Source organism: Fusarium phalaenopsidis (assembly GCF_050370095.1).
Source record: "Fusarium phalaenopsidis strain FUZ10S chromosome Unknown contig_32288, whole genome shotgun sequence".
Classification (NCBI taxonomy): domain Eukaryota; kingdom Fungi; phylum Ascomycota; class Sordariomycetes; order Hypocreales; family Nectriaceae; genus Fusarium; species Fusarium phalaenopsidis.
In genome coordinates, this window is record NW_028145412.1 from 1,113,510 (window position 1) to 1,136,267 (window position 22,758).

General features: G+C 50.1%; 8 protein-coding genes and 3 non-coding genes across 11 annotated transcripts; 8 read left to right on the top strand and 3 right to left on the bottom strand.

The window, feature by feature from the left end:
- Positions 1–384: 384 nt before the first annotated feature.
- On the bottom strand, positions 385–1,594 carry LRP88_03936 (uncharacterized protein; the record flags this gene model as incomplete). Its single annotated transcript, XM_083240533.1, has 3 exons — positions 385–408; positions 461–706; positions 755–1,594. The coding sequence occupies 3 exons, from the start codon at positions 1,592–1,594 to the stop codon at positions 385–387; spliced, it is 1,110 nt and encodes a 369-aa protein (XP_083103823.1).
- A 621-nt stretch (positions 1,595–2,215) lies between these two features.
- Positions 2,216–3,413, bottom strand: LRP88_03937 (uncharacterized protein; the record flags this gene model as incomplete). Its single annotated transcript, XM_083240534.1, has 3 exons — positions 2,216–2,803; positions 2,865–3,144; positions 3,205–3,413. The coding sequence occupies 3 exons, from the start codon at positions 3,411–3,413 to the stop codon at positions 2,216–2,218; spliced, it is 1,077 nt and encodes a 358-aa protein (XP_083103824.1).
- A 3,906-nt stretch (positions 3,414–7,319) lies between these two features.
- On the top strand, positions 7,320–9,016 carry LRP88_03938 (cytochrome P450; the record flags this gene model as incomplete). Its single annotated transcript, XM_083240535.1, has 2 exons — positions 7,320–7,837; positions 7,921–9,016. The coding sequence occupies 2 exons, from the start codon at positions 7,320–7,322 to the stop codon at positions 9,014–9,016; spliced, it is 1,614 nt and encodes a 537-aa protein (XP_083103825.1).
- Positions 9,017–9,441: 425 nt separating this feature from the next.
- LRP88_03939 lies at positions 9,442–9,534 on the top strand. Its single transcript has one exon. It is a non-coding gene; the product is annotated as a tRNA-Phe (tRNA).
- A 447-nt stretch (positions 9,535–9,981) lies between these two features.
- On the top strand, positions 9,982–10,063 carry LRP88_03940. Its single transcript has one exon. It is a non-coding gene; the product is annotated as a tRNA-Ser (tRNA).
- Positions 10,064–11,051: 988 nt separating this feature from the next.
- LRP88_03941 (amidohydrolase) lies at positions 11,052–12,572 on the top strand (the record flags this gene model as incomplete). The annotated part of the gene is made up of 1 exon (XM_083240536.1): positions 11,052–12,572. The coding sequence occupies one exon, from the start codon at positions 11,052–11,054 to the stop codon at positions 12,570–12,572; it is 1,521 nt and encodes a 506-aa protein (XP_083103826.1).
- Positions 12,573–13,817: 1,245 nt separating this feature from the next.
- On the top strand, positions 13,818–14,570 carry LRP88_03942 (uncharacterized protein; the record flags this gene model as incomplete). Its single annotated transcript, XM_083240537.1, has 1 exon — positions 13,818–14,570. One exon carries the CDS (start codon positions 13,818–13,820, stop codon positions 14,568–14,570), a length of 753 nt encoding a protein of 250 aa, XP_083103827.1.
- A 503-nt stretch (positions 14,571–15,073) lies between these two features.
- Positions 15,074–15,164, top strand: LRP88_03943. The gene has a single exon. It is a non-coding gene; the product is annotated as a tRNA-Pro (tRNA).
- A 443-nt stretch (positions 15,165–15,607) lies between these two features.
- On the top strand, positions 15,608–16,823 carry LRP88_03944 (uncharacterized protein; the record flags this gene model as incomplete). The annotated part of the gene is made up of 3 exons (XM_083240538.1): positions 15,608–16,085; positions 16,141–16,639; positions 16,691–16,823. 3 exons carry the CDS (start codon positions 15,608–15,610, stop codon positions 16,821–16,823), a joined length of 1,110 nt encoding a protein of 369 aa, XP_083103828.1.
- Positions 16,824–17,274: 451 nt separating this feature from the next.
- LRP88_03945 (Alpha/Beta hydrolase protein) lies at positions 17,275–18,387 on the bottom strand (the record flags this gene model as incomplete). Its single annotated transcript, XM_083240539.1, has 1 exon — positions 17,275–18,387. The coding sequence occupies one exon, from the start codon at positions 18,385–18,387 to the stop codon at positions 17,275–17,277; it is 1,113 nt and encodes a 370-aa protein (XP_083103829.1).
- A 2,090-nt stretch (positions 18,388–20,477) lies between these two features.
- LRP88_03946 (uncharacterized protein) lies at positions 20,478–21,080 on the top strand (the record flags this gene model as incomplete). Its single annotated transcript, XM_083240540.1, has 1 exon — positions 20,478–21,080. One exon carries the CDS (start codon positions 20,478–20,480, stop codon positions 21,078–21,080), a length of 603 nt encoding a protein of 200 aa, XP_083103830.1.
- Between the last annotated feature and the right edge of the window lie 1,678 nt (positions 21,081–22,758).

A 22,758-nucleotide genomic window follows, 5' to 3' on the forward strand; every position in this document is an offset into this window, starting at 1 on the left:
AGCGCTAACGTTTGAGGATCGTCACAGGGTTGCACATTCAAACAAACTGAAGCAAATATCCCGATTGGGGGCTAAGAATTAGTTGTTCTCCCGACGAGCCGGTCCTCGGGAACATGTGACAGGTTGTCAAGCTGCATAGGGAGCAAGCCCCGTGAACGATTCAGCGTCGTGCCCGAAACATGCCCCTATTATGCTAGTCAGAAACCCGCCAGCGCGAACTGTTCCGTTTTTGCAGCCACATCAGTGTTTACACGCTCTGTTAAATGCATACCGGCTTATTACCTAGGGTCTTCCTGGTTTTCGTTCTGATGGTCCTCTGTTGACACTTGCCTCGGTAAAGCTTTCATGCCCTTGTATCCCAGTCCATAATCACATTCATAACTCTCAGTAGGCTCGTGCAACCCGCGACTAAAGAAATTCAGCGCTACTCGCATTGGAACTATCATCGTGCCCTACTCACTTGCTGATAATAATAACCCTCACCATCCCTATCTGGATATGAAGCTGCATACTGCTCCTCTCCTCTTCTGCCAGCTCCCCAATGTTTTCCATCCATAGCAAAGACCATGAGACTCCCTATCCTCTTGTTCCTCAGGTTTTTCGTAGGATCTAGCCGCCAAATGTACCGGAACCATGCCACGACTGCGAGCAGGCCCCCCAGTACACCCACGGCGAGGTAGACGATACCAAACGCTTTGTGTTTTAGCTGACAATATGGAAAATATATTGTCTTTGATATGGCCCCAACACCAACACCGCCAACACGGGCCACGAGCCCAATGGCCACAACGGGAAATGCAGTAAGCGCAGCAGTTCGACCCGCCAGAATAGGTAGGCCCATGAAAGCGTAAGCGACAATGGCTGCGCCCCAGACTTTGTTCTTCTTCCCCGCAGGGGACAGCACAGCAACGGGGGTGATGAACGCAGCGCCGACCGCGATGACAACCAACATGCCGAGCCAGACGGTCCATCTGCGGCTCCAGCGAATCCAAATACCACAAACGAGCAGCCAGAGGCCAATCACCGCGACTGGAAGGGAGGGATACACCCAAGTTGATACGACAGCTATTGACGTGTTGCCGCCGACGGGAAGATGCACCGCAGTGTTGACGGTAAGAGCTGTGGCCACGATCGAGAGCGAGTCAATCAAGATACACTTGATGAGTTGAAACTTGCTCAAGCCGCGAGTGGCTGCAGGTTGCGCCACTTGAGGCTCCGGCTCGTTCTCTCCTCTCAGTGCCATATCTTGACTCTGACTTTGACTAGGGCTCTGGCTCTGGCTCTGGTCATGGTTCGAAGCGTTCAAGACATCGTAAAACGGGCCAATATAGTATATATAAGGCTCTTCCTGTGTTGTCCTGGCGTAACTGAGGGCGTAAATGGCAGCGCAGCATGGCATATAAGTACGAAAGCACTGCCACATGACAGAGTTCAAGTACATCTGTGCGCCATGGGTCCACAGCAGGGGAAGTTCAAGCAACCACCAGGTAACGTTAATGGTGATGATGGTGATGATGAGCATAGCCCATTCCAACGCCGAGTCGGTGCAGTTAGAGTTGGCGAGATCGCTATCGGTGCTGTCGCTCTTGTCCATAATGCTGATGGTTCCACGCCGAGGGATGCCAAGTTCCGAATGCGAAAAATATTTAGCCCAGGCAACCGTTAATTGATAAGGGCCAACGGTTTTCAGCTGGTCTTGGCATTGGCAACGGCTCGATGTGCCTTGTATGTGATCATCACACGATGAGCTTGCGAATGACCATGGCCCAACGATGCTGGTTGGCTAATGCCTTGGCAAATCTCTTAGCGACGTTACATCTCCCGAGGATCAAGAAAATGCACGTATCAAACCCCAGAAATCCCTCACCACCCCAGCCTGGTAGGGCTCTCCTTATCTGAAACGTTTGCATATGAGAAAATGCCTTGCGACTGCGGAGCAGTTATCAAGACTTGCAGAAAGCATCTGACTCTGTGCAACATGGAGTGCTGCTTGTTCATGTACTTTACATCGCTGTGGGAGGACGGGGACGTGGGAGGTGGCGATATTAAGTCACAGCCAATTGAATACCAGCTGATCTGCCTAGCAGACTGCCGTTTAGCTATCCATGCAGTATTTCACTCAGGACATTCCAAAAGCAAGTCTTTGTGAAGTTCTAAAACGGCTGTATTCAGTATTTACTGTCTAATTTAGCCATGAACCCCCACGAGCACCTCCTTAGCCAATCTTTTCGACGTCAAGGTTGTTTAACGCTGTAAGTGCCCACTGAGGAGTAGCGATCCATCTCACTGTTATTTGGCTATATCCAGCCGCACTTTCAGGGATGTCAACCGTGTTCTGGATGCTCGTCACAAACCTCTTGTTAAGGATTTTCTTGGGTGAGATCGGGGGAAAGGTGACGGTGATGTTGGTGCCCTTTGAGGGATTGACAATGTCAAACGCAAAATACTGGCCCCAAGGCCCTGTCGGAGCAGGATACGTCAACAGATAACTGGTAAATCCAGCCTGGTAGCGACCAGCCTCCATGTAAACTAGCGGGAGGTACCGCAGCGTAGCAAGGCTGTTGTCCATGGGGAAAAAGTTGAAGGACCACTCTGTCCCTCCATTAATGGTGTTCTTCCTCATCTCTCCTGGCCAGGTCTCGGGAAGCAGCTCCCAGCCGTTCATGGTGCCGTTCTGGAAAGAAAGGCGGTTTGTTATGCCCGTGGGAGCGACTGTGACAGTCTGAATCCCAGCGGCGGCTGTAGAGACTGTCGTCCACGTCGTGATCGTGGCGGGTGAAGGAGTTGTGAAGACGGTGCTGGTCTATATATTATCGTAAGCCCGGTCCTCATAGCACATGCCATCCTTTCTAAAAGCGCCGTACCTCCGTAACGGTTTCGGTGCCTGCAACGTATGTCACGCTAACCGTTGACGCAGGGACATCAATGCAAGAGCAAGCTGATGTGATGCGGCTGGCAGGGTAGGTGACTCCATTGGTCATGCACTTCGGGGGGTTTACTGAAGCATCACGCTTGGCCAGGACATCCGGATCAAAAGTCACGGTGGTGGTTGCCGTCGCAATAGTTTCAGTGAATACAGTCGTAGTCAAGATTTCGGCACTGGTGGCGGCGTCGGCAGTAAGTTCAGTCTGAACTGTTGTGGTCCTATGTAGAGAGTCAGTTTGTGAATCACTCTGGGCTTACAAGTATATGGCAGAATCTCACTCAGTGGCAGTTATAGTGGCAACCGTTACAGTGGAAGGCGAAAGGTTGGCGCAGAACTCGCTAGCTTGCACGGAATATCTCTGATCGATAAAGCATCGAAACAGGTTATCGCGGTTGCATGCCGCACGCTCAACCAGTGGAGGTGATAGGGCAGCAGCATCGCTTCCGACGGCGACCAGCGCCACAGCAAGTAGTACGTTGTTTCTCATCCCGTTTCAGACAAAGACAAATTTCCGGATGGTCTAAGAGAAACGAACAAAAGCCACTCGACTTGGGGGGGAAATTCCATATATACGAATTGACAGCGGAACAAAAAGATGAGGCCTCATGGATGGTGCCACATTGTTCGGTGGACACCATCAGTCGTGATTGGGCAGGCCACAGTCGAGACCGAGGTAAGGAGGAGTACCCTAACCACAAAGGCTGAGCTGCTTCAATAGTCATGGCAATAGTCTGTTCGTTTAGATTCAGCTCGCTCTTACGCGAATCAGCCCGCCACATGCCTACCTAGAAGAGACATGAACCCGACTTCAGCTTGCAAAAGCTCATTTCCGCGTTCAAGTACGGAGTACCCGCTGAAGGCCGGCCTTGTTCATGCTGCTGAATTGCCTGTTCGCAGCTGCTATAGGCTCTACCCAGCAGCACTATTCTCGGCGCCCTGTAGCCAAGCAATGGCGGACAACGGAATAAATGACCGCTACCGTGGGCTACCATGGGCGTTGCTAGCTCTGTTTCGATGCAGAGGCTCCCTTGGTCGACGAAAGGTACCCGGTTCAGAGGGTATTTATCCCAGCACCGATAGTGTAGGCGTGTTTAACCTTGAAGGCCTTCTCCTGGCACTCAGTCAAGCGACGCTTGTTTTGTTTGCACCCTTGATACCTGGCCTCAAAGCCAGCTCCGAAGATACACGTTATGCTGAAATCAGGGGGTCGCCCAAGAACCATGATACTGAATTTTTGCATTCTTTCACGGCGAAATTGCTGGCATTGAGAGACCCAAACTCTAAGGCCTCGACTTATGATCACATTTCTATTGACATCATGCTTGGAGGAATGCTCTCAGCTTTTTGCTCTTTGACTGGGTTGCGACCGATAAAGGGCTGTTCTGGCAACAACTTACATAAAACCAAAACCGAGACTTGATTATTTCGCGACTATTTGCTTTGTCTGGAGACCGAGATTCGCATCAATCGAGATCGAATTGTCGGCAGGAAGGCTTCAGCATTCAGTTCAACTCCGCGTTCTGTTTCCAGTCGGATGACTATGCGGTCGAGGTTAGAGCGAGAAAATAACAAAATAGGCTTTTCAGGTGTCAAACATATCTCTGTAACAGATCTTCCGTTGCCGAGAAGGAGAACGAGGTTTCCTAAGGCTGTGCAATACAGTTCGATCAATCCAGGCACCTAAACTGACTCCCAGCCCATCCGTCTTACTGGTTTGGCTCTATCTCTCCAGTGATTACAAACTTGAGCATGAATTGTCTAACACAGGGACTCAAGTACTTACAGCTACCCTCTACTTATCAAGGTCCCCGGGCAATGGAAAGCTTGAAGTGGACTAGCCCGTCATCCCACCGTCGAAGATTGGCAAATATCTAGGAAGTAATAATAGACAGGTTGTGATAATTAGTCTAGAATATGGCAAAATAATACAATGATCTTTGAGATGCAGGAAAGCACAGCATCGTAACCATACTACCATTGGTGTCCAGGCGAAAGTCAACATTTGGGACAAGGTTGGCAAATAGTTCAACAGTCCTCTTGGATAACAACCCGAAGTACCAGCACTACATAAAGAGAGAGGCCATGTGATGTCCAGATGTAGCAACTGCTTCGTAGACAGGGAATTGAACGGTTGCAGATGCGGTAATCGGAGATTACGAAGTATGGCGGCAACGGCAAGAGACGTTGCAAGAAATCTCCTTTTGTGGATTGCGTGCATCCTTTGTCCCAGTTTTGCTACATCTTGCATCGTCACTTCACACGATATCACTATGTCAAAACTAAACCCCTCCTGGCTTCATGTGAGGCATCAGCTTTCACCAACACATGCTACTCCATCTGCACTCACTAGGCCGTGACGCCACGAGCATTAGCCTGGTAAAGCCAACGCGTGGTAGGGGAATGACCGGGATTGTGCAGATGCTGTAACTGAGCTAGAACCTGGCTGATACAACTATTGCGCATCGCAATCACGACAACCAACGTCGAGTCGCATCGAGTCCAAGCACAGATAATAATCGCAGTTCGTCTTACTGCCGTGCTGCCTCACTGCTCCCCATCCGTAAACGGACCAGCCCCTCAGTGTCTCTCAGAACCCATGGCAGGATTACGCGCCAGACACAGCGGATCCAATCTATCGAGGAACTTTGCCATGTGTGTGATAGGTCACCTCGATCACGCACGACTGGTTCGGTGGAGCTGTCCAAAGCTTCTCGGCATGGGAACGATACCAATCATTCCAGTCCAGTCTCGTATTACACCTACTATGGAGTAGGCAGATCCTCTTCGGACCCCTGATGTCCATCATCTCCACACCGGTATGCAGCCGGGGCACCCGCTCGCATCAGTCACGTTGTACGGTGGCATCGGAATCTATATTAGCTCCCGCGCCCCTCCCGCTTCATGAATCACATCTCACTCTCATGCTACGCAGCAGAGTTCGGTTGGACCCTTTATCGGCTTTTCATGTGGTATCGGAACGGCGATCTCGTCTCACTATTGGCTCCTTTGCTGGCCGTGGTTGTTGGGCCGAAGCAATCATCCCAGTTGCATTGCCCACGTCTTACGCGCAGTTTGATTACCCCCTTGCACATGCAGACTCTACGCGTGGCTGATCTTGGCCGATCCGAGAGACCTCTTTGTGCTTCTTGACTCAGTGCGCTGCAGATAACGCTGAATTTTGACGTTTTGCTGCTGGATCTTGTCAATGCCCCCACCAAAGTGACCTCCTCATTGCTACGGCAGCCATTAGGACCAACGCGGAATACGTGGCGTGTCTCAGCCAAGTGCTGATATGGGTCTTGCAGCTCACTGCCTCGTAGTTTACCCTGTCTATCCCGGCATGTGGAGTGGGGTGGTCTGCATCAGAACACACGGGCCGTGAGTCTGAGGGATCTTTGGAATGGACACTTCAGCCGGGGTTCACATCTTGCACACCGGCCGAGGAGGTGATGCACAAGATGGGCCTGGTGACTTTCAGTCCTTCCACAGCTGCTCTACCAGCTACAATGCCAGCAAATGCCACCCCTGATGGCCTCCCGGTGGATCATGAGTCAAGGTTCTTTCAAGACCAGTTCCATCCCAAAAGCAAAACCCAAGAATAAAGTTCTCATTTGACCTAAAATATATTGCCAAGAATGCAGTCGAAAGTCTATCAAAAGCGGGGCAACAAGGGCATATCTGATGTTCACATGCTCCGTGCTACACCCACAGTTCTTTGAGACACTCTGCACAAGAATTGAGGCATTTTGTGGAGTTGCTATCATCAGTGCACCTGTAGCTCTTCGGTGACACCTACAGTAGAGGTGGGCCAGGACGAATACAGCAGCTCGATCATGCCCATTCTCCTACGGCATTGCCCAGCGTCTTCCCCGGAGGGCCTCAATGAGCATGAGTCAAGCTCAATGGCCTGTCCTAGCAAAAGCATTACGGGTGTTGGCTTCTCCCTGTCCTATTTGGCATCCTTCGTGGCCATAAATCAGTTTCAACTGCAATCATAGCTCTCTTTCCGCAAGCTTCGCTGCAGGCCGCACCCTTGTCTCGGAACAACGGGAAGCCTACGGCAGAAGCTCTGATTAGCAATGGCCTTGTACTCGCAGGGTTGTAAGACATTCCTACACCCTGCCGTGCAACCCCGCAAAATTGCCGGGCGTCGATCTTCGATATGGCATGGGTCAAGACCGCTTCAACTGGGGATCCCTTGGGTTAGCTTGAAACTTGCCTATTGGGTAGTAGTGCAGTAGAGGTGCTAGCATGGTATATATCACGACCAACCAACATGCAATTGATGGAAAGTCCAGTCTTCTGAGAGATTCTTTTTGCCATAAATTCCCCTATCTCCTCAGGGGTCGGAAGTCAAGCTGCCACCAGACATTCACAACTATCACCTTTCATCATGTTTCTTGCCTTGCTACAGGTCTTCATTGTTGTTTTAGGCGTCATCCTCTGGCGCCTCTCCGTTCGATGGAAGGCCCCGCGCGATCTACCTCCTGGCCCAAAGCCTTTGCCCCTCGTTGGCAACATCTTTGATCTCCCTCCCCCAGACGTGCCGGAGTATCAGCACTGGATCAAGTTCAAGGACACCTACGGACCCCTCAGCTCTGTCACGGTACTCGGAACAAACATGGTCCTGGTCCATTCCCACGACGTGTTGCAGGATCTTATGGTGAAGAGGTCAACAAAGACGTCTTCGCGGCCGAAGCAACACTTTGCCGGGGAGCTATGTGGCTTCGGCGTACTTACACCAAGTCTTCCCTACAACGCGACTCACCGGCTTCACCGCAAGTTCATGCACCAGCAGATGGGCACCAGACTCATCTGCGAGAGATTCTGGCATGTTCAAGACGTCGAGTCACGGCGCTTCCTACTTCGAGTTCTGGACGACCCTTCCAACATCATCAGTCATATCAAGACGTGAGTTATCCATTGCCTCAGGCAATGCCACAAAATTCTACCAAGCCTTGCACGTGAGCTGACTTACTGGCTTGACTTCATAGTGAGGCGAGTGCCATCATTCTGAGAATCACGTATGGCTACTCCATTGAACCTCATAAGGTTGACCCTCTAGTCACACTAATTGAACACATGATGGGCAACTTTTCCGATGCTCTGGTCCCCTTAACCTGGTCGGTCGATCTTTTCCCATTTCTCAAGCACCTCCCAACCGGCTTCCCTGGCGCCTCTTTCAAGAAGATTGCACGAGAGTGGAGGGAAAGGGTCCGCATGGCCGCAGATATTCCCTACTCTTTTGTTTTGCGACAGATGGCGAACGGGAATCCTACATCTTCATATGTGTCTTCACTCGTCACCGAATACAGCAAGAACCCCGAGAACGACTGGAAGCCTACCGGGAGCGAGGTGGAGATGATCAAGAACAGTGCTGCCATCATCTACGGAGGAGGTGCTGATACAACCGTTTCCACCCTAAGCAGCCTTGTACTCGCCATGCTTCTGTTCCCTGATGTTCAACGAAAGGCCCAGGAGGAACTTGACCGTGTTGTTGGTTCTGACAGGTTGCCTGAATTCGAGGACAGGGAAAACCTACCATATGTCAACGCCTTAATCAAGGAGACACTTCGATGGCTTCCCGTTGTTCCGGTGGGCACGACTCATGTTACAGAGGAAGAGATGTTCCACTCTGGCTACCGGATTCCGAAGGGCAGCTTCCTTCTACCATCAATCTGGTGGTTCTTGCACGACCCAGCTGTTTACCCCAAGCCTGAGGCCTTTGACCCTGAACGATTCTTGGAGCCACGCAACGAGCCTGACCCAGCAAACCATGCCTTTGGCTACGGCCGCAGGATCTGCCCTGGAAGATACCTTGCGGACGACAACCTTTTCCTCACAATCTCTCGACTGCTGGCCACCTTCGAAATCAGCAAAGCGGTGGATGAGAAGGGCAATGAAATCGATGTGGAAGTAGAGGTGACAGCCGGCCTGATTAGCCATCCAAAGACCTTTCCTTATGGCATCAAGCCTAGGAGTCCCCGTCACGTCGAAATGATTCGGTCTACTGAGAGCAAATATCCGTGGGAAGAGCCCGATGTCCGTCATCTGGAGCAAGACCATCTGCAATATCTGAACATTAACTAGTGGCAAGACGAAGTGAGCTTTTTGTTGACTACATTGCATTCGAAGGAGAGAGTCAAGAAATGGGTTGGAGTATCACACTTTGTTAGGACGGAAGGGTGTAAATATGGATAGAAGTGTATACGGCTGGGAAGTCGAATCAACAGAGGATTCACGGGTCACAAATCGACAAGAGAGTTGGCACTTGCGCTGGTTGTGTCGTATGTTGACCGCTTGATACAAATGCCACCCAATTTTCTGACTTTATCAGTCACGTAAGGTATTCTGCATGGGATCTAGGTGTCCAAGATAAGAACTAAAGGTCTGTGGGTGAAGCTGAAGAGGCCCTTGTGCTCGTTCAGAGATGAAACAGTGAGCATGCGCTTTACGGACATGCCAGCTACGGGAGATAGTCTTTGTCAAGGACATCGAATCTCCAACAACCAGTAGCGGGTTTAGCTCAGTTGGGAGAGCGTCAGACTGAAGTCAAACTTCAATCATCCGATATCTGAAGGTCGTGTGTTCGATCCACACAAACCGCAACTTGTTTTTTTGCCTCTTGAGGAGGCTACCTACCCTAAACCTACCATATTTTTGCCTTCCATCTTCCTTTTAATCTCGTCGCTCTATTTAATATCCTACTATATGTTGTATCAAGGATGTCTTTAATCTTGTATATTAAATATCTTCTTTATTTATTTTATGTCTCATAGGTATGTGTTGCTTCGCCATAATTATGTGGCCTGTGTCTGGAGAAGATCCCGCCCATGAGTCCTCGCAACGAAAGGACAACATGAATTGTCAAGCGATCTTATTCCTATCCCCACGAGCATATTTAATATTGTTACCTTGGCCAAGAGAGTCACAGAGTCACTGTAGACCTCCCAACCATCACTTCTTCTATCAAAGTCAGCTCTCTCCTCTGCAACTATCCCACCCACCCCCAAACTTGAGCGATATTTTGTTTCTCGCTCACCAACCAATCACAAGGCGTGGTGGCAGAGTGGTCTAATGCGATAGACTAGAAATCTATTCTCTTCGGAGGCGTCTGTTCGAATCAGGCCCACGTCGATTGACTTTCTTTTTGCTTATTTCGATGCTTGTGTCTTGGCGTTTCCCCTTTTTTTCCGGTCTTCGGTCTTTCGGTCTTTCGGTCTTGCCCCTCTGGCCGCATTTACATGTCTGCTTAGACGATGCGGAGGTTAAGATGGCCCGGATAGCGCACAATGCAATACCCCGAATACCCCGGATTCGGAAGACGTCGAAGACCCCATTCTAGGAGCCAACGCAACAGACCATCGAGAAGGAATCTTGCCCTGGTAAACAAAAGATCTTTCCTTACTGGCTACATGTATGTGAGACCATGCATGTAAGAAGGGTCAACATGTCTGCTCACAACAGACCCGAACGCGAGGAACCCTAAGCAGAAGCTTCATTCGGCGCCTCCACGAGGCTTCCGAGAATTCCTGCCATGCATGGTTTTCACGTTGTTAGTCTCACCAGCATCTCGTGCTTGGTGCGTCTTCGGTAAATACAAGAGCTCCAATACGATGCAGATTTTGTCCGCTAGAGCGACCTCGGCAAGAAAAGATCTCCGACTGCCGACACACCTTTGACTAGTCACGACTCCATGGCCAATGAAGACCAATGAAAGCTTGATGATGACTCCATTCAGAGTTCTTGAGAAGCGCATTTATAAGCTTAGATTTGTCTTTGCTGACAAGCTTGCCAACCTCGGCTCGCTCTCCGAGCTGTGACGTAACGGAAAATAACGTTGTTCTCTTACGAGCATGCACCTTCATGCCGCCTTTTGAGTCTGTATATGCGGGACCCTGGGTCTCTTCGACCCACAGACGGTGATAAGAGTCCCTATAATGAAAGTAGGCGAGCCAGTATATCCGAAGAACCGTGATCGTCTGACCATTTATGACTACAAGAAACTCCGACATATCCGTGAATCCGGATTCCCATGGACTTATAAGACTGACAGTGTTCTGGATAGAGATGATCGTACTATCGCCTGCATCGGTCTATCAAGTATCGAGACAACCGATCAACCATGAGACAGACTTCAGTCTTGTCCGCTTTCGCGGCTGTGCTCACTGGAGCTGTTGCCAAGTCCTCTTCCAAGCTCTTCAGCGGCGCAACCATCATTGGATGGGATGATCCTACAAACCTCCCTCGAATCACCCGCGATGGCTACCTCCTGGTAAACGGCGATCGAATTGCCAGCATCACAGAGTCAAAGCCTTCGTCTTTGCCTGACGATACCGAGATCATCGATGTCACTGGCCAGATCATCAGCCCCGGTTTCATCGACACACATCGACACGGTTGGCAGACGGCCTTCAAAACTTTGGGATCAAACACTACCCTCGCCCAGTACTTTGAAAGATATGGGGAGTACGCCGCCTCCACCCACTTCACTGCGGATGACGTTTATTGGAGCCAACTCTCTGGGCTCCTGGAGGCTCTGAACGCTGGTGTCACAACTTCTCTTGACCATGCTCATCATACATGGTCCAATGCAACGGCGTACGCTGGGATGAATGCCTCGATTGAGAGCGGTGCCCGTGTGTTTTGGGCGTATGCATTCCATGATATTGCACCCCTGAACTATACCGTGGAAGACCAAATCCCCAACTTTGTGGAGATCGCAAATGGAGACCTTCTCAAAGACACCAATGTCGAGCTGGGCATTGCCTATGACGTCTTTGGCCCAAACCCACCTCCTGTCGCCAAGGAGATTGCACGTCTCACTCAAGAGTACAATGTGTCGGTACTGACAACTCATGCCCTATCGGGTCCTTTCGGCTTCACCAATATGCCGGAGGATGTCCACGCCTTGGGCATTCTCAATACTTCTGTCCCGGTTGTATTCTCTCATGGTAGCTTCATAACAGCAGGTGGCGCAAACCTCCTTCGAAAGACGAACCAGTACCTGTCAATCACGCCCGAATCCGAGATGCACTATGGTCACACGCATCCCTGGTCCTATTTCATTCAGGATCAAGCTGCCCTTGGTGTTGACACTCACTTCACCTTCTCGACGGATATCTTGACACAGGCGAGGATCTGGCTACAGAGCGCTCGTTATTATTTCTTCGACAAGGTTCTCAACAACTTGGAAGTTCCCACGAACAATCCCATGAGTGTTGTCCAAGCCTTTTCTCTTGCAACACGTGCTGGTGGGCTGGCACTTCGACGACCGGATCTTGGCGTCATCAAGAAGGGAGCAAAGGCGGATCTGATCGTATGGAATGCGGCTGAGTCTCCAGCTCTCCTAGGATGGACTGACCCAGTGGCAGCCGTGATGCTGCACGCCAGCGTTGGGGATATTCTGCATGTCACTGTAAATGGAGATTTTGTCAAGCGAGACGGTAAACTGACGGTGAGCAACTACAAAGAAACGAAGGAGCAGTTTCTACGCAGTGCCAAGAAGATCAAGGATGCATACCAGAAGTTTGAGTATCCAGTTCTTGAAGGCGAGTTCAACAACGGTGGTTACTTCTACGCGTCGGCGCAGACGGCAGATACTGAGAGGGGCGAGGGAGATGGATACGGAGAACTGTACTTGTAAATACGAATGATTCAAGTTCAGCTAGACATTTTTTACAATAAAATGTCATTTTTACCATATCTTTAGACCTACTTTATAATATCTCCAATAGCTTTGCTTTATGCACAGTATATTCCACGCCTTCCCTTTCCAATGTCGACACAGGTTGCAAGCATTCATCAAGTAATAGTAACTTCTTGATATACACTTGAGAGCTCGACTTTATCTCAACCGGTACATCTTGGCTTATGTAGCTTGACGGTACGTACCCAGGTAGACATAGATTGGACATGCAACTGCCAGACTGAGGGACCACGAGCTCATCAAGCAGGCTTATACCAATGGGTGTTTGCAGCCCAGTTGGGCTAGCATAACTGGAGCACATTGAGGGAGAATGACGCCGTGTGGCCTCAAGTTAATAAAGCTGCAAGTTATCTGCAGAGAAAACTAAAACTAGGGCTATTGGGTATGGCCTATATTGTCTCCACTGGTATTCCGATGTCTTACATGAGTAGACAAGAACCCCAACTGCGTTTCTCAGTTTCTTAGAAGAACCATGCTTATCAGGGCACTCTGCTAATATTGGACTACCGGTACGAACAAACTGCAATCGAGCGTGCCGTACTTCCGTCGATAAACACCCGTCTCAGAATTATGTAGGCGACCAGCATAGAGTTACCATGTCAAAAGCCCCTGGACACTTCTGTCTACTTCAGCTGCCGATATAGACCCTTCTAGATCGACGGGATCTCCCGCAGGCGGCCACCGGTTAAAATCCCCGTCCTCACCCAGAAAACTGGGGAAAGAAGTCATCGAGAGGATTGCATTTGTCGATATGCCGGCATGTGGAGCCTTTCGCAGCAACAGAGTCAAGGGTCGTCCGGCTCTCGGCAAGATATATCTCTCAACTGAGCCCTCGTCTAAGCAGAAGACGCTCTCGATTGTTCTGAGCTTGGAAAAAGGTGGCTCGTAAGAATACTACTTTCCTATCAAGGACAATTACGAGATCAATGTCAACCATTATGTAAGGTAGCATGTGAGACACCTTTCAGGGAGCTCTGCTTCCACCTACCGAGGTATACTTGTAGCTATGTGAGTTTTGTCTACATCTCAATTATATCTCAGTTTATGAACTATAAAAAGGCCTATAAGTCCCCTTGAAGATTCGACTCTCATCCTGAATCATCATCACTATCTCTACCCAGCATCAGTAGAAGCTACTCGTTCACCCTTCTTCCAAACTTGTCTTAATCATCGCCTGTCAACATGAAGACGCGCTTCACTCGAATGGCTACCTCTGCAGCCGCCATTGCCATTGGCATGGCTCTGTATGAGGTATTCCCCGTGGCCTATGCCATGCCCACGGCCAGCACAGGCCTGCACGCTCGGAATGCCGCCTCGGCTGACTTTGAGGACATTTACCTGTCCAAAGTCACGGCCAAGATCTTTGGACAGGATGCCACGCACTACGACTTCAGTGTCATCAGCTCCGAGAAGGCCCTCGCCATTGCAGCTGTGCACGATTACGCCGCTGCTTGTGCTGAAGGAAACGAGAACAAGATTCTGGTCACCTTTGTCAACGCAACCATGGCCGGCCACTTGAAGGTTGGGCAGGCCGAGGACACTGCATGGCTCTGTGGAGAACTGGACGAGGTCATGCTCCCTCATGTAAGCCAGTGCGCTCACATCGAGAAGCGTGACATTCTCGAGGCACGCTCTCGCTGGAACTGGACCAAGTCGACGTCGCACGTTGCTAGCACCTTTGGAGCCCAAGTCCTTGCCGGCTACCTTGGAAACCTAGCCTGGACAGTATTTCCCATCAGCCCCAGAAGCGTCTGCTCTAGCGGGGCTTGCCTTTCGTGGGCTCAACCACTTGCCGGCTTCACTGGAAACTTCGCCCAACAACTGGTCCAAGATGCCCTGAGTGCTGCCGATCTCAACCATTACAGCGTGGAGGCCTATCGTGGAGTCAACAATATTGACATTTGCATCAGCAACCGAGCCTCAGGTTGCACTTGAAGATGCTACCATTAGGCTGCACTTCAAAGGCGTCACAAATTGGACATCCATAGCTGAGAATTGTTTGCGATTGGGTATCAATCTCTTCTTAGCCAATTGGGGTGTTAGGTAGAGGAGTAAAGGGCACGACTTTCAACAAAATGATAGCATCGATATAGTTCAACATTAGCACAATCACAATTATGTGCAGTCGTGTGTAACGAGCAATTTCTTCTCTCACAATCTTCCATGTAAACGGATCCGTCGCCGCTTCGAGAGTCTTGAGTTTGATCGGCTGTGATGTGGCGCCCGTCTAACCTGTCTCGGAAGCAGGCTTTTGGGGTGAGTTTGATAGCTTTAAGCATGTCTACTTCAATGCATGGTTGTAAGCCAGTTCATACTCTTCTACTACTCTTCCATAGAGTGTGTCGCCCTGCAAGGCTTGCTTCCTCAACTTGCCCTCAGACATGATGGCAAACAATCGGGCCTGGATCTCAACCCCCTCAGGCGTCCAAAGCCTGTCTGGTCTGGTGGTCTAGTGGTATGATTCTCGCTTAGGGCAAACCCTACAGCACAGCTTGCGAGAGGTCCCGGGTTCAATCCCCGGCCAGACCCTTGAGTTTTATCTTTTTTGGCGTTTGTGGGACTGCATGGAACTTTCTTTTATCCAGGACGACCAGGGCCCAGGAATTATCGTGGGTCTTCAGAGTGTCCGTGCACGACGACAATGCCAGTGTAGATAGATAAGATAAAGTCTGATAACATGTGGATAATGAAAGGGAATGGTGGATGGTTGTCGCCTCTTATCAATCTAGCCTTGTCAGAGGTGAGAGTTGTCATACTGCATGTATATTGCAACTTAGCTTAGCAGATTATCCCAATCTTGTTGAGCCCAACATCAGTCGATCAACAGGGGCCGGATAGTCCGATTCCGGCCGGCATTTGTCTACCCCACCTCGTACGATGCAAGGAGGCTGGGTTATTTAACCTCTCCTCCTCTCCACCGCCTTTACAACGTCACACACGTGCACCACGACGACGACATAATTCGTCTCAGAATGGCCAATTCAGGGCTATACATTGCCGTCGCGAGCGCCCTTGTCGTGGTCGGCTTGACCTTTGGCATTCCATTGTTCCTGGCCGAGTACTTCCCTTGGCAGAGCTTGTACAAGCAGCGTCACGGCAGACCTACCGTACGCACTGAGTCGTACAAGGGCAGGACTGCGCTCATCACTGGCGCCAATGGAGCATTTGGTTCGAGAGCTGCCAAGCTCTTTGCCCATCGCGATGTCGAGACCCTTGTTCTTGTCGACGTCAAGAATTGCGGAGAGGTCAAGCAGCAAATCGAGAAGGAGCTGAGTGATGCTGGAAAGCCCGTTCCCAACATTCTAGTCTGGGAAGCCGATCTCATGTCCTTTGCTGGCTGCCAGGAGCTTGGAAGGAAAGCACAGGAGCTGGAGCACCTTGACCACGTCTTGATGACTGCGGGCATTCTCGCCTTCAACCGCCGCGAGTCTCCTGAGGGCTGGGAAACTTGTAAGTCTCACACTTGTACCTTACAGGATGATGCTAATTACCTGCAACTCGACAGCTATCCAAGTCAACTTCCTTTCTGGCGCCCTTGTCTCTCTTCTTTTGCTGCCACTGCTCAAGTCCTCCCCATCCAACCCAAACCCTCCTGTTCTCACCTTTGTCACCACCTTTGGCATCTATCCCTCTTCCTTCACCATGGGTGTGCCCAAGAAGGGCTCCTACCTGAAGAAGCTCAGCAACAACAAGGAGGGTATGGAGCAAGCCCATCAGTATGGTCGTTCCAAGGGCCTTCTTCTCTACTTCGCCCGTGAACTCGCCGCCCGCGTTGCGACCCCCACGGCGAAGGAAAAGGGTGTTTCCAAGGTCACCATCAACAGCGCCGATCCTGGTTCAGCCTGGACCCCTCTCACAAACCCCAACCAGGCCAAGCTGATTCCGAGATTGATCATGAACTTTGGAGCAAGAGAGCCGGAGATTTGTGCTACTGCCCTTGTCAATGGTGTGTCGGTTTCTGAGAAGGACCATGGCAATATTATGCAAGACTTTGATACCGCCCCGTATGTCCACCGTCCCAACAGATCGAGCCGAGTACTGACCCTGAATGACAGGTATCCTCCCTTCATGAACAGAAAGAGTGGTCGTATTGCCCAGCAGCGTGTTTGGGACGAGACCAGAGCTGAGCTTGAGGGCAAGGTCCCCGAGGTCAAGGCTATCTACGAGATGTTGGATCAGAAGTCGTAGGCAACTAATTGAGCTGGGCTTAATAGCTTGAGAGGCATAGCGCACAGCTATCTGGCGGTTTTCGCGCAAACGAATCAGGTCTGCCGGCCCCGGAGATAGCGATAGGGTGGAATCTTTGCCAGTGGATATGGCCCAGGGCACGACGAGCGAGCTGTACCAAGGCCAGCTGGTGGTTGTGACAAGCGTTGGGCAGCTTGGCGCGCTGGAACCACACGAGTAGTCTTTAGTGTGGAACACTTGCATTCCACTAATTCTAATGCGTGGTGAGAAAAAAAGAGAGATTTGTTTATTTGTGCAAGTTCGCTATTTTACCCAATTGACCAAGCCTTGACATCTACATGAGCCTGCCCTGCAGGGAAAACCTTGGCGCAGAAAGGCTAGGGCGAAAAACCCTGCAGGCATATTCCATTCTACCACTCTGGAAGTTGTCGCCCATCAGCCGCAGATACGATTACCATCGACCTCCCTTGCGGGACTTTGTCTTGGCCAGCAGGGCCTTGAGCTCATCCTTCCAAAGGTTTGCCTGGATGTACGAACTATGTCCCCTTGTCTCCTTGCTAGCAGGAAGCGTGATTGCCTTGCCCAAGCCGCGCTTCATCTTGTTCTTGACGCTACGTTCCAAGATTCCAAGCTCGGGGGGGTTCATCCAGTCGTCAGCCGTGTTCACAGCAGTCAGGGGAGCCTTGATTCGGCCGAGATGAGCCTCGGGGTCGTAGGTATAGGATGCATTCCAAGCAAAGAGCTGGTCGTTGGCATCGAACTCGGCAATGTGGGGGACAAGCTGATCAACGTAGGCATCCACTGCGGCTCGAGTAGGGAACTCCCTTTGCCAGTAAGCAGGTGAGGAAAGCATGACTTGTTGGATCATCAATGCACCTCCGAGTCCCACGATCGGCTGTTCCTCGTAATTGCCTTTGTTCCATGCAGGATCTCCAGTGATCATCTCGGTCACAAACTTCCTCCACAGTCGGTTATGACCAGCAATCTGAGTCGGCAGAGAGGAGATGGGCATCAACGCATCCATGAAGTCTGGGTACATCTCTCCCCACATCCAAGTGTGCATTCCGCCCATGGACACGCCCATGATGAGCCGCATGTGGTCAATGCCGAAATGCTCAGTCAGGAGAATGTGATCAGCACGAATCATGTCGGAATACTGGTAGCTCGGGAAGCGGGCACGAAGAGCATGGGTGCTGGGCTTGGTTGAGTTTCCATGTCCGATACCGTCACGGAGAATGAGAAAGTATTTCCTGGCGTCAAGAGTCTGGCCAGGGTTGAACAAGACGCTTGCAAAGTCGTCGTTGAGGAACTGCTCGGTCTGGCCTGTGGTTCCGTGCATGATTAGCACGGCGTTGGTGGTTCCGTCAGGGTAAACCTTGAGCTTTCCCAAGGTTCGATAGTGAAGATCGAGTTCATCTAGAGTCTCTCCAGAGTCGAAAGTGAAGTTTGAGATGGAGAAATGGCCGCTTTGAGTCTTAGGCCATGCTTGCTTTGGTTGCTCATTGGCGACTGCTGCGGTGACGAGTGCACCAAGTGCGAAAGAAAAGAGTTTTGAAAGTCTCATCTTGTCAACAGCCAAGAATTTCCAGTTGATTGGCTAGAAGTTCGGTGACGAGCTTTTTGAAAAGTGTTGAAGAGGCTGAATGGGTGTGAGTGCTGTTTGATCTGTTAATTGATTCATCTTGACGAAAAGACCTTCTCTTAAATATCTCAAGAAGACGGAATTTTTAACACATTCTTCCATCAAAGAAACCCACAGCCGTGTCCGTGTGCATCATCAAGACGATGCCACTGTCAGCTTAATCCGAGTGCGAGCTTGAGATCAGGCTGAGCCGACGCCAGAGCCTGCTTCTGTCTCTGTGCGACAGCCGACTCTGAGCGAAAGTCCGTGCCAAAGTCCGTCTTACTGGAAATCAGCGGGCTGTACACCAAGGGAACTGACGCGTTGCGATTATTAAACAGTTCTGCTGACGGCCCAGTCAACGCAAGTTGGTTCCCACTTTTGGTCCGCAGCAACTGTCCAAGACATCGGCCCAAAGAAGTGGGCAGGTCACATAGAAGGCCTGGTCAAATAGAGGGTCAGACCGAACAAGTACCCTTTTGTGTTGGTTGCAAGCTGGGCTGTCCCGGACATTTTTATTGTCTCACCTCTCAGCCTGATTTTCAGCAAAGCCAGGACATGAACAAGTTGCACGGAGTGCCTCGTCAATTGTAGTTCAACAGAGAGTTGCAATCCCAATTGAAGAGATGATTTCGGCCTGTAGAATCGCATATCGCATTGTAGCTAGTGAAAGGACGTGGGCGATAGCACTCTTATTTCAACTGGCCTGACCATGAATGAGATACAGCCCAGCGACAGTTTTAAGGCTGCATAGGGGTCAAAAGAAGAGTCCGAAAATAAGCAAATGAAAAGCAATTTATTAAATTAAACTCTTAGAGTAATTAGATAGCTTCTCAAACCTGCCCTAACACTCCTACTCCCACTCAGTACAAGTCACTTCCAAGTCGCAGTTAAAGACAGGACTATATCAGAGCGGGTGTTCAATCATGATATATTCTTCTTCGTTTACTTTTCACATTTCACTAACACATGCCCTATCAAATGAATTAACCAAGAGGTTTCAGACCTTCCTTTGCCTGGTCCAGATGGGTTGAGATGGCGCCTATTCTCAACTCGTATCCCTGTCTACATCAAGCACAGCACACATGGCCCAACTCAAGAATATTCTCTCAAGCACCTACCTAAAAGAGAATCCCCTGCATTGAAAGCAAGTTGTGTGAGGCATCTTGACGCAGCTTCTCGACTCATGTTTGGCGCAAGCCAATAAAGGATAGTCCTCTAACCTATCGAAATTCCCTTTCTTTTATGGCTAAGATTTGTAGAACAGCTCTTCTTAGTCTTGAGCGGTTGGCAAGTATTCTATCCTTATCGTACTCTGCTCAGTCTTCAACCACACAAAGACTGACAACTACATAATTAGAGTACAAATATCTCCAACACACAAAACATGTGAAAGAAAGCTTGAACTGGCACAGTAGAAGCCTGCAGGCTGCAAGTGCGATTCATGTTCCTGCAGCTAGCAAAGTCAATTATGGAATCACCAACTCAAGTTAATGACCTCACATGTCAACCATTGCCATAGGTGACAGGAAGAACATACGATGGCGTCAATGTGCACAAGTCAGCAAGGACAAGACATGAACCAGAACTGCCGAGGACGCATCTCCACGTCGAGATGCGTTAATTAATCACGTTGTAACAGACAAATGAACCGCCGCGCACAAGTAAACAAATAAAGCCTTGCCCCCACTGCATAAATTTCACAATGTTTTCCCCGCTACTCGGTTGCCCAGCCACCAACCGCTTGGCGCCTTGATTCGTCCACGGGTTCCCGTTGTAAGATGCCAAGACTGACTAAGACTGCGTCAGATCACCAGTACATGCATGGCACAGATACGAGGCCAACCATACAAGGATGGAGCGTCATTCAGGCTTGGCTCGCTGATCAGAGGAGCTGCACTGCACGCATCATTGTTGTGACGAGGTTGGGGAGACTCCATATATAGTTCGGGCTCTCCCTCAGAATTGTGTCTATCACTCTCCACCAACAAAGCATTTACTCAAGTCAAAAATTGCTTTGATCATCATTCACAATGCCTTCTCTCACCAACATCTTCACTTCGCTGGCCTGCCTCATGGCAGTGGTCAATGGCATGCCTACCATCAACATTGCTCGACAGACAGCAGACGACTGTTCCACCTCGAAAACAGCTCGTCACGGGCCTGCAGCCAACTACAACGTCTTTCCCAAGCATCCCGATCTTGCCAAGAATGCATTGGGCTTCCACCTTGAAACCTACAACAACGCCTCCCAAGTTGAGCAGGTTGTCGTCTTCAAGGGCATCCCTTCCAGCGCCAAGGACTGCACGGTTGGCTGGGACCAAGGCGAGAGGATCTTGAGAACCTTCATCGTCAAGGGCGGAGATGCCCTAGCCGGCGTGAGACAACTCTCCGGCTTTCCCGAGGGAGCTGTGACATACAACTCTGTCAAGCCCTTTGACAACGCTGAGAAGGATGTCGGAGGTGCAGACTTTACCAACTGGGATGACCTGGCCCCTCAGGGCCACATTACCGGTGGTATTGACTGTGCCGAGACCTTGTACTTGAAGGTCGCCCTTCGAAACCCTGACGGCAACACCAAGGTTTTCCTCGGACAAGACGACACCAACGGTCTGCATATCACCTACTCTTGTTAGACGATAGGGCTCGGGAAAGATGTTTGTTTTCACTTCTTCGGTGGGATTTTAGGGAACATTTATTAATAATGGGCGTCCTGGTTTGGACACAATGGAAATTCATGTAGATAGCTATAGCTTTTGACGAACTAAAAATGACGAAATGATAATGATTATGAATCTGGACTCACCTCTTTCTGCTTCCTACAACTGTGTTGTTGGCCACACTCTTGTACTCCAGGATACGGGTCCTCCCTTGGCATGGGAGCAATCCAGTTCGGGCTAGGCAGACTCGCAGTTTCGAATCTGAAAACCTATTTAGCTAGCTACTCCTGCACCGTTTTATCATAGGTAGAAACCTCATCTGTGCCAAGAGGCAAGGGCCTGATCCGGGTTCTCGGAGGTGACAAGCGATCCCAAATAGTGATAGGTGACTGCAAGAAGATGAAGGGTCGCATCCATGCATGCACGTTAAACCATGCCAAGGTTGATCCGCACCTCAAATTGGAACGCTAGCATCGTGGAACCTCGTATCAGAGGTGATGATGGGGCCTCAAGGCGTTCCGAGGATTACCAGATGAACTTCACTGTTATGATCATGTATGAGACCAACCAGAAGGAGGGACAGTGCAGCGTGATATTGGAACCTAAGCAGCGCTGTCATGGACTGGTGCGTGTAGACTGTGTTGTCTGTGAAGCGTTTCATGTCCTCGAACTGAGTTGTCGGGTATGACGGTCTAGAGCTCGACCGTTGACAGCCAGCTCAGTATCGAAAGACCATGGGTACACTGGACTGCCACATTGTTGGAGAGGATATAAAATTAAGGCCTCGTGATGTTTCCCACACGGTACAACTCAGCTTCCAGCCATTCTGTTTTTCTCACTGGACACTTGAGTGATCTTCAAATGTTCTCGGCTACCCAGCAATCATGAGCCAAGTTCACCTTTGACAAGGATCCGTAATAGAAGTGACAAAGCTTGACGTAAGATCGGTAATTGACAGACCAGCTTACTCTGTCCTTACAAAACCGAAAAAAAGGCAAACTCGGCAACCTGTGTCAACAACAAACAGATTTGTCAGAGCATCACAACTAACCAACTACGACGGTTGAGTGGTCTCGGCGCAATATCGCTATAGACGAACCGTTAGGGGTTCACGGGTGGCTGGCGACTGAATCAGGGGGCGCCGAGGACGCTGTTGTCTGATAAGTGCACATTATCCAAGTCACTTGAGCGAGATCGACGCCTCTTCTGACTCGTAGTCTCTTTTTAGGATTCTTTTCAACTGGGCAGGCAAATGAGCTTGTTCCGAGGAGCCCAACAAGCTTTCCTGACAAAGGAAAAAAGTCTCACCCAAACGCATAACTCGAACACGGGATTCAAGTATGGTATTTAGAGGAATGCGGCGTTTTGATCGCACGGGGAATGGAACTTGAAAGTTTAAGAGGCAAGGGAGAGGATGTAAGACACGGCATGTTCTCCCTTGCGGAGACACTTGGTGGCGCAAGTTAGTTGCTGTTAGGGGGCGCGATCTTACTACTAGAGGACAGGTGTAGCAAATGCCGACCCTTTAACAATTATCATCATCACTTCTCACCTCAGCTGAAACCCTACCCTTGCCATTAAATGCATTTACCCCCTATATCGTTATTCTCAACATTATTTGCGACACACATGCATCATCAAAACCCTGGTTTGC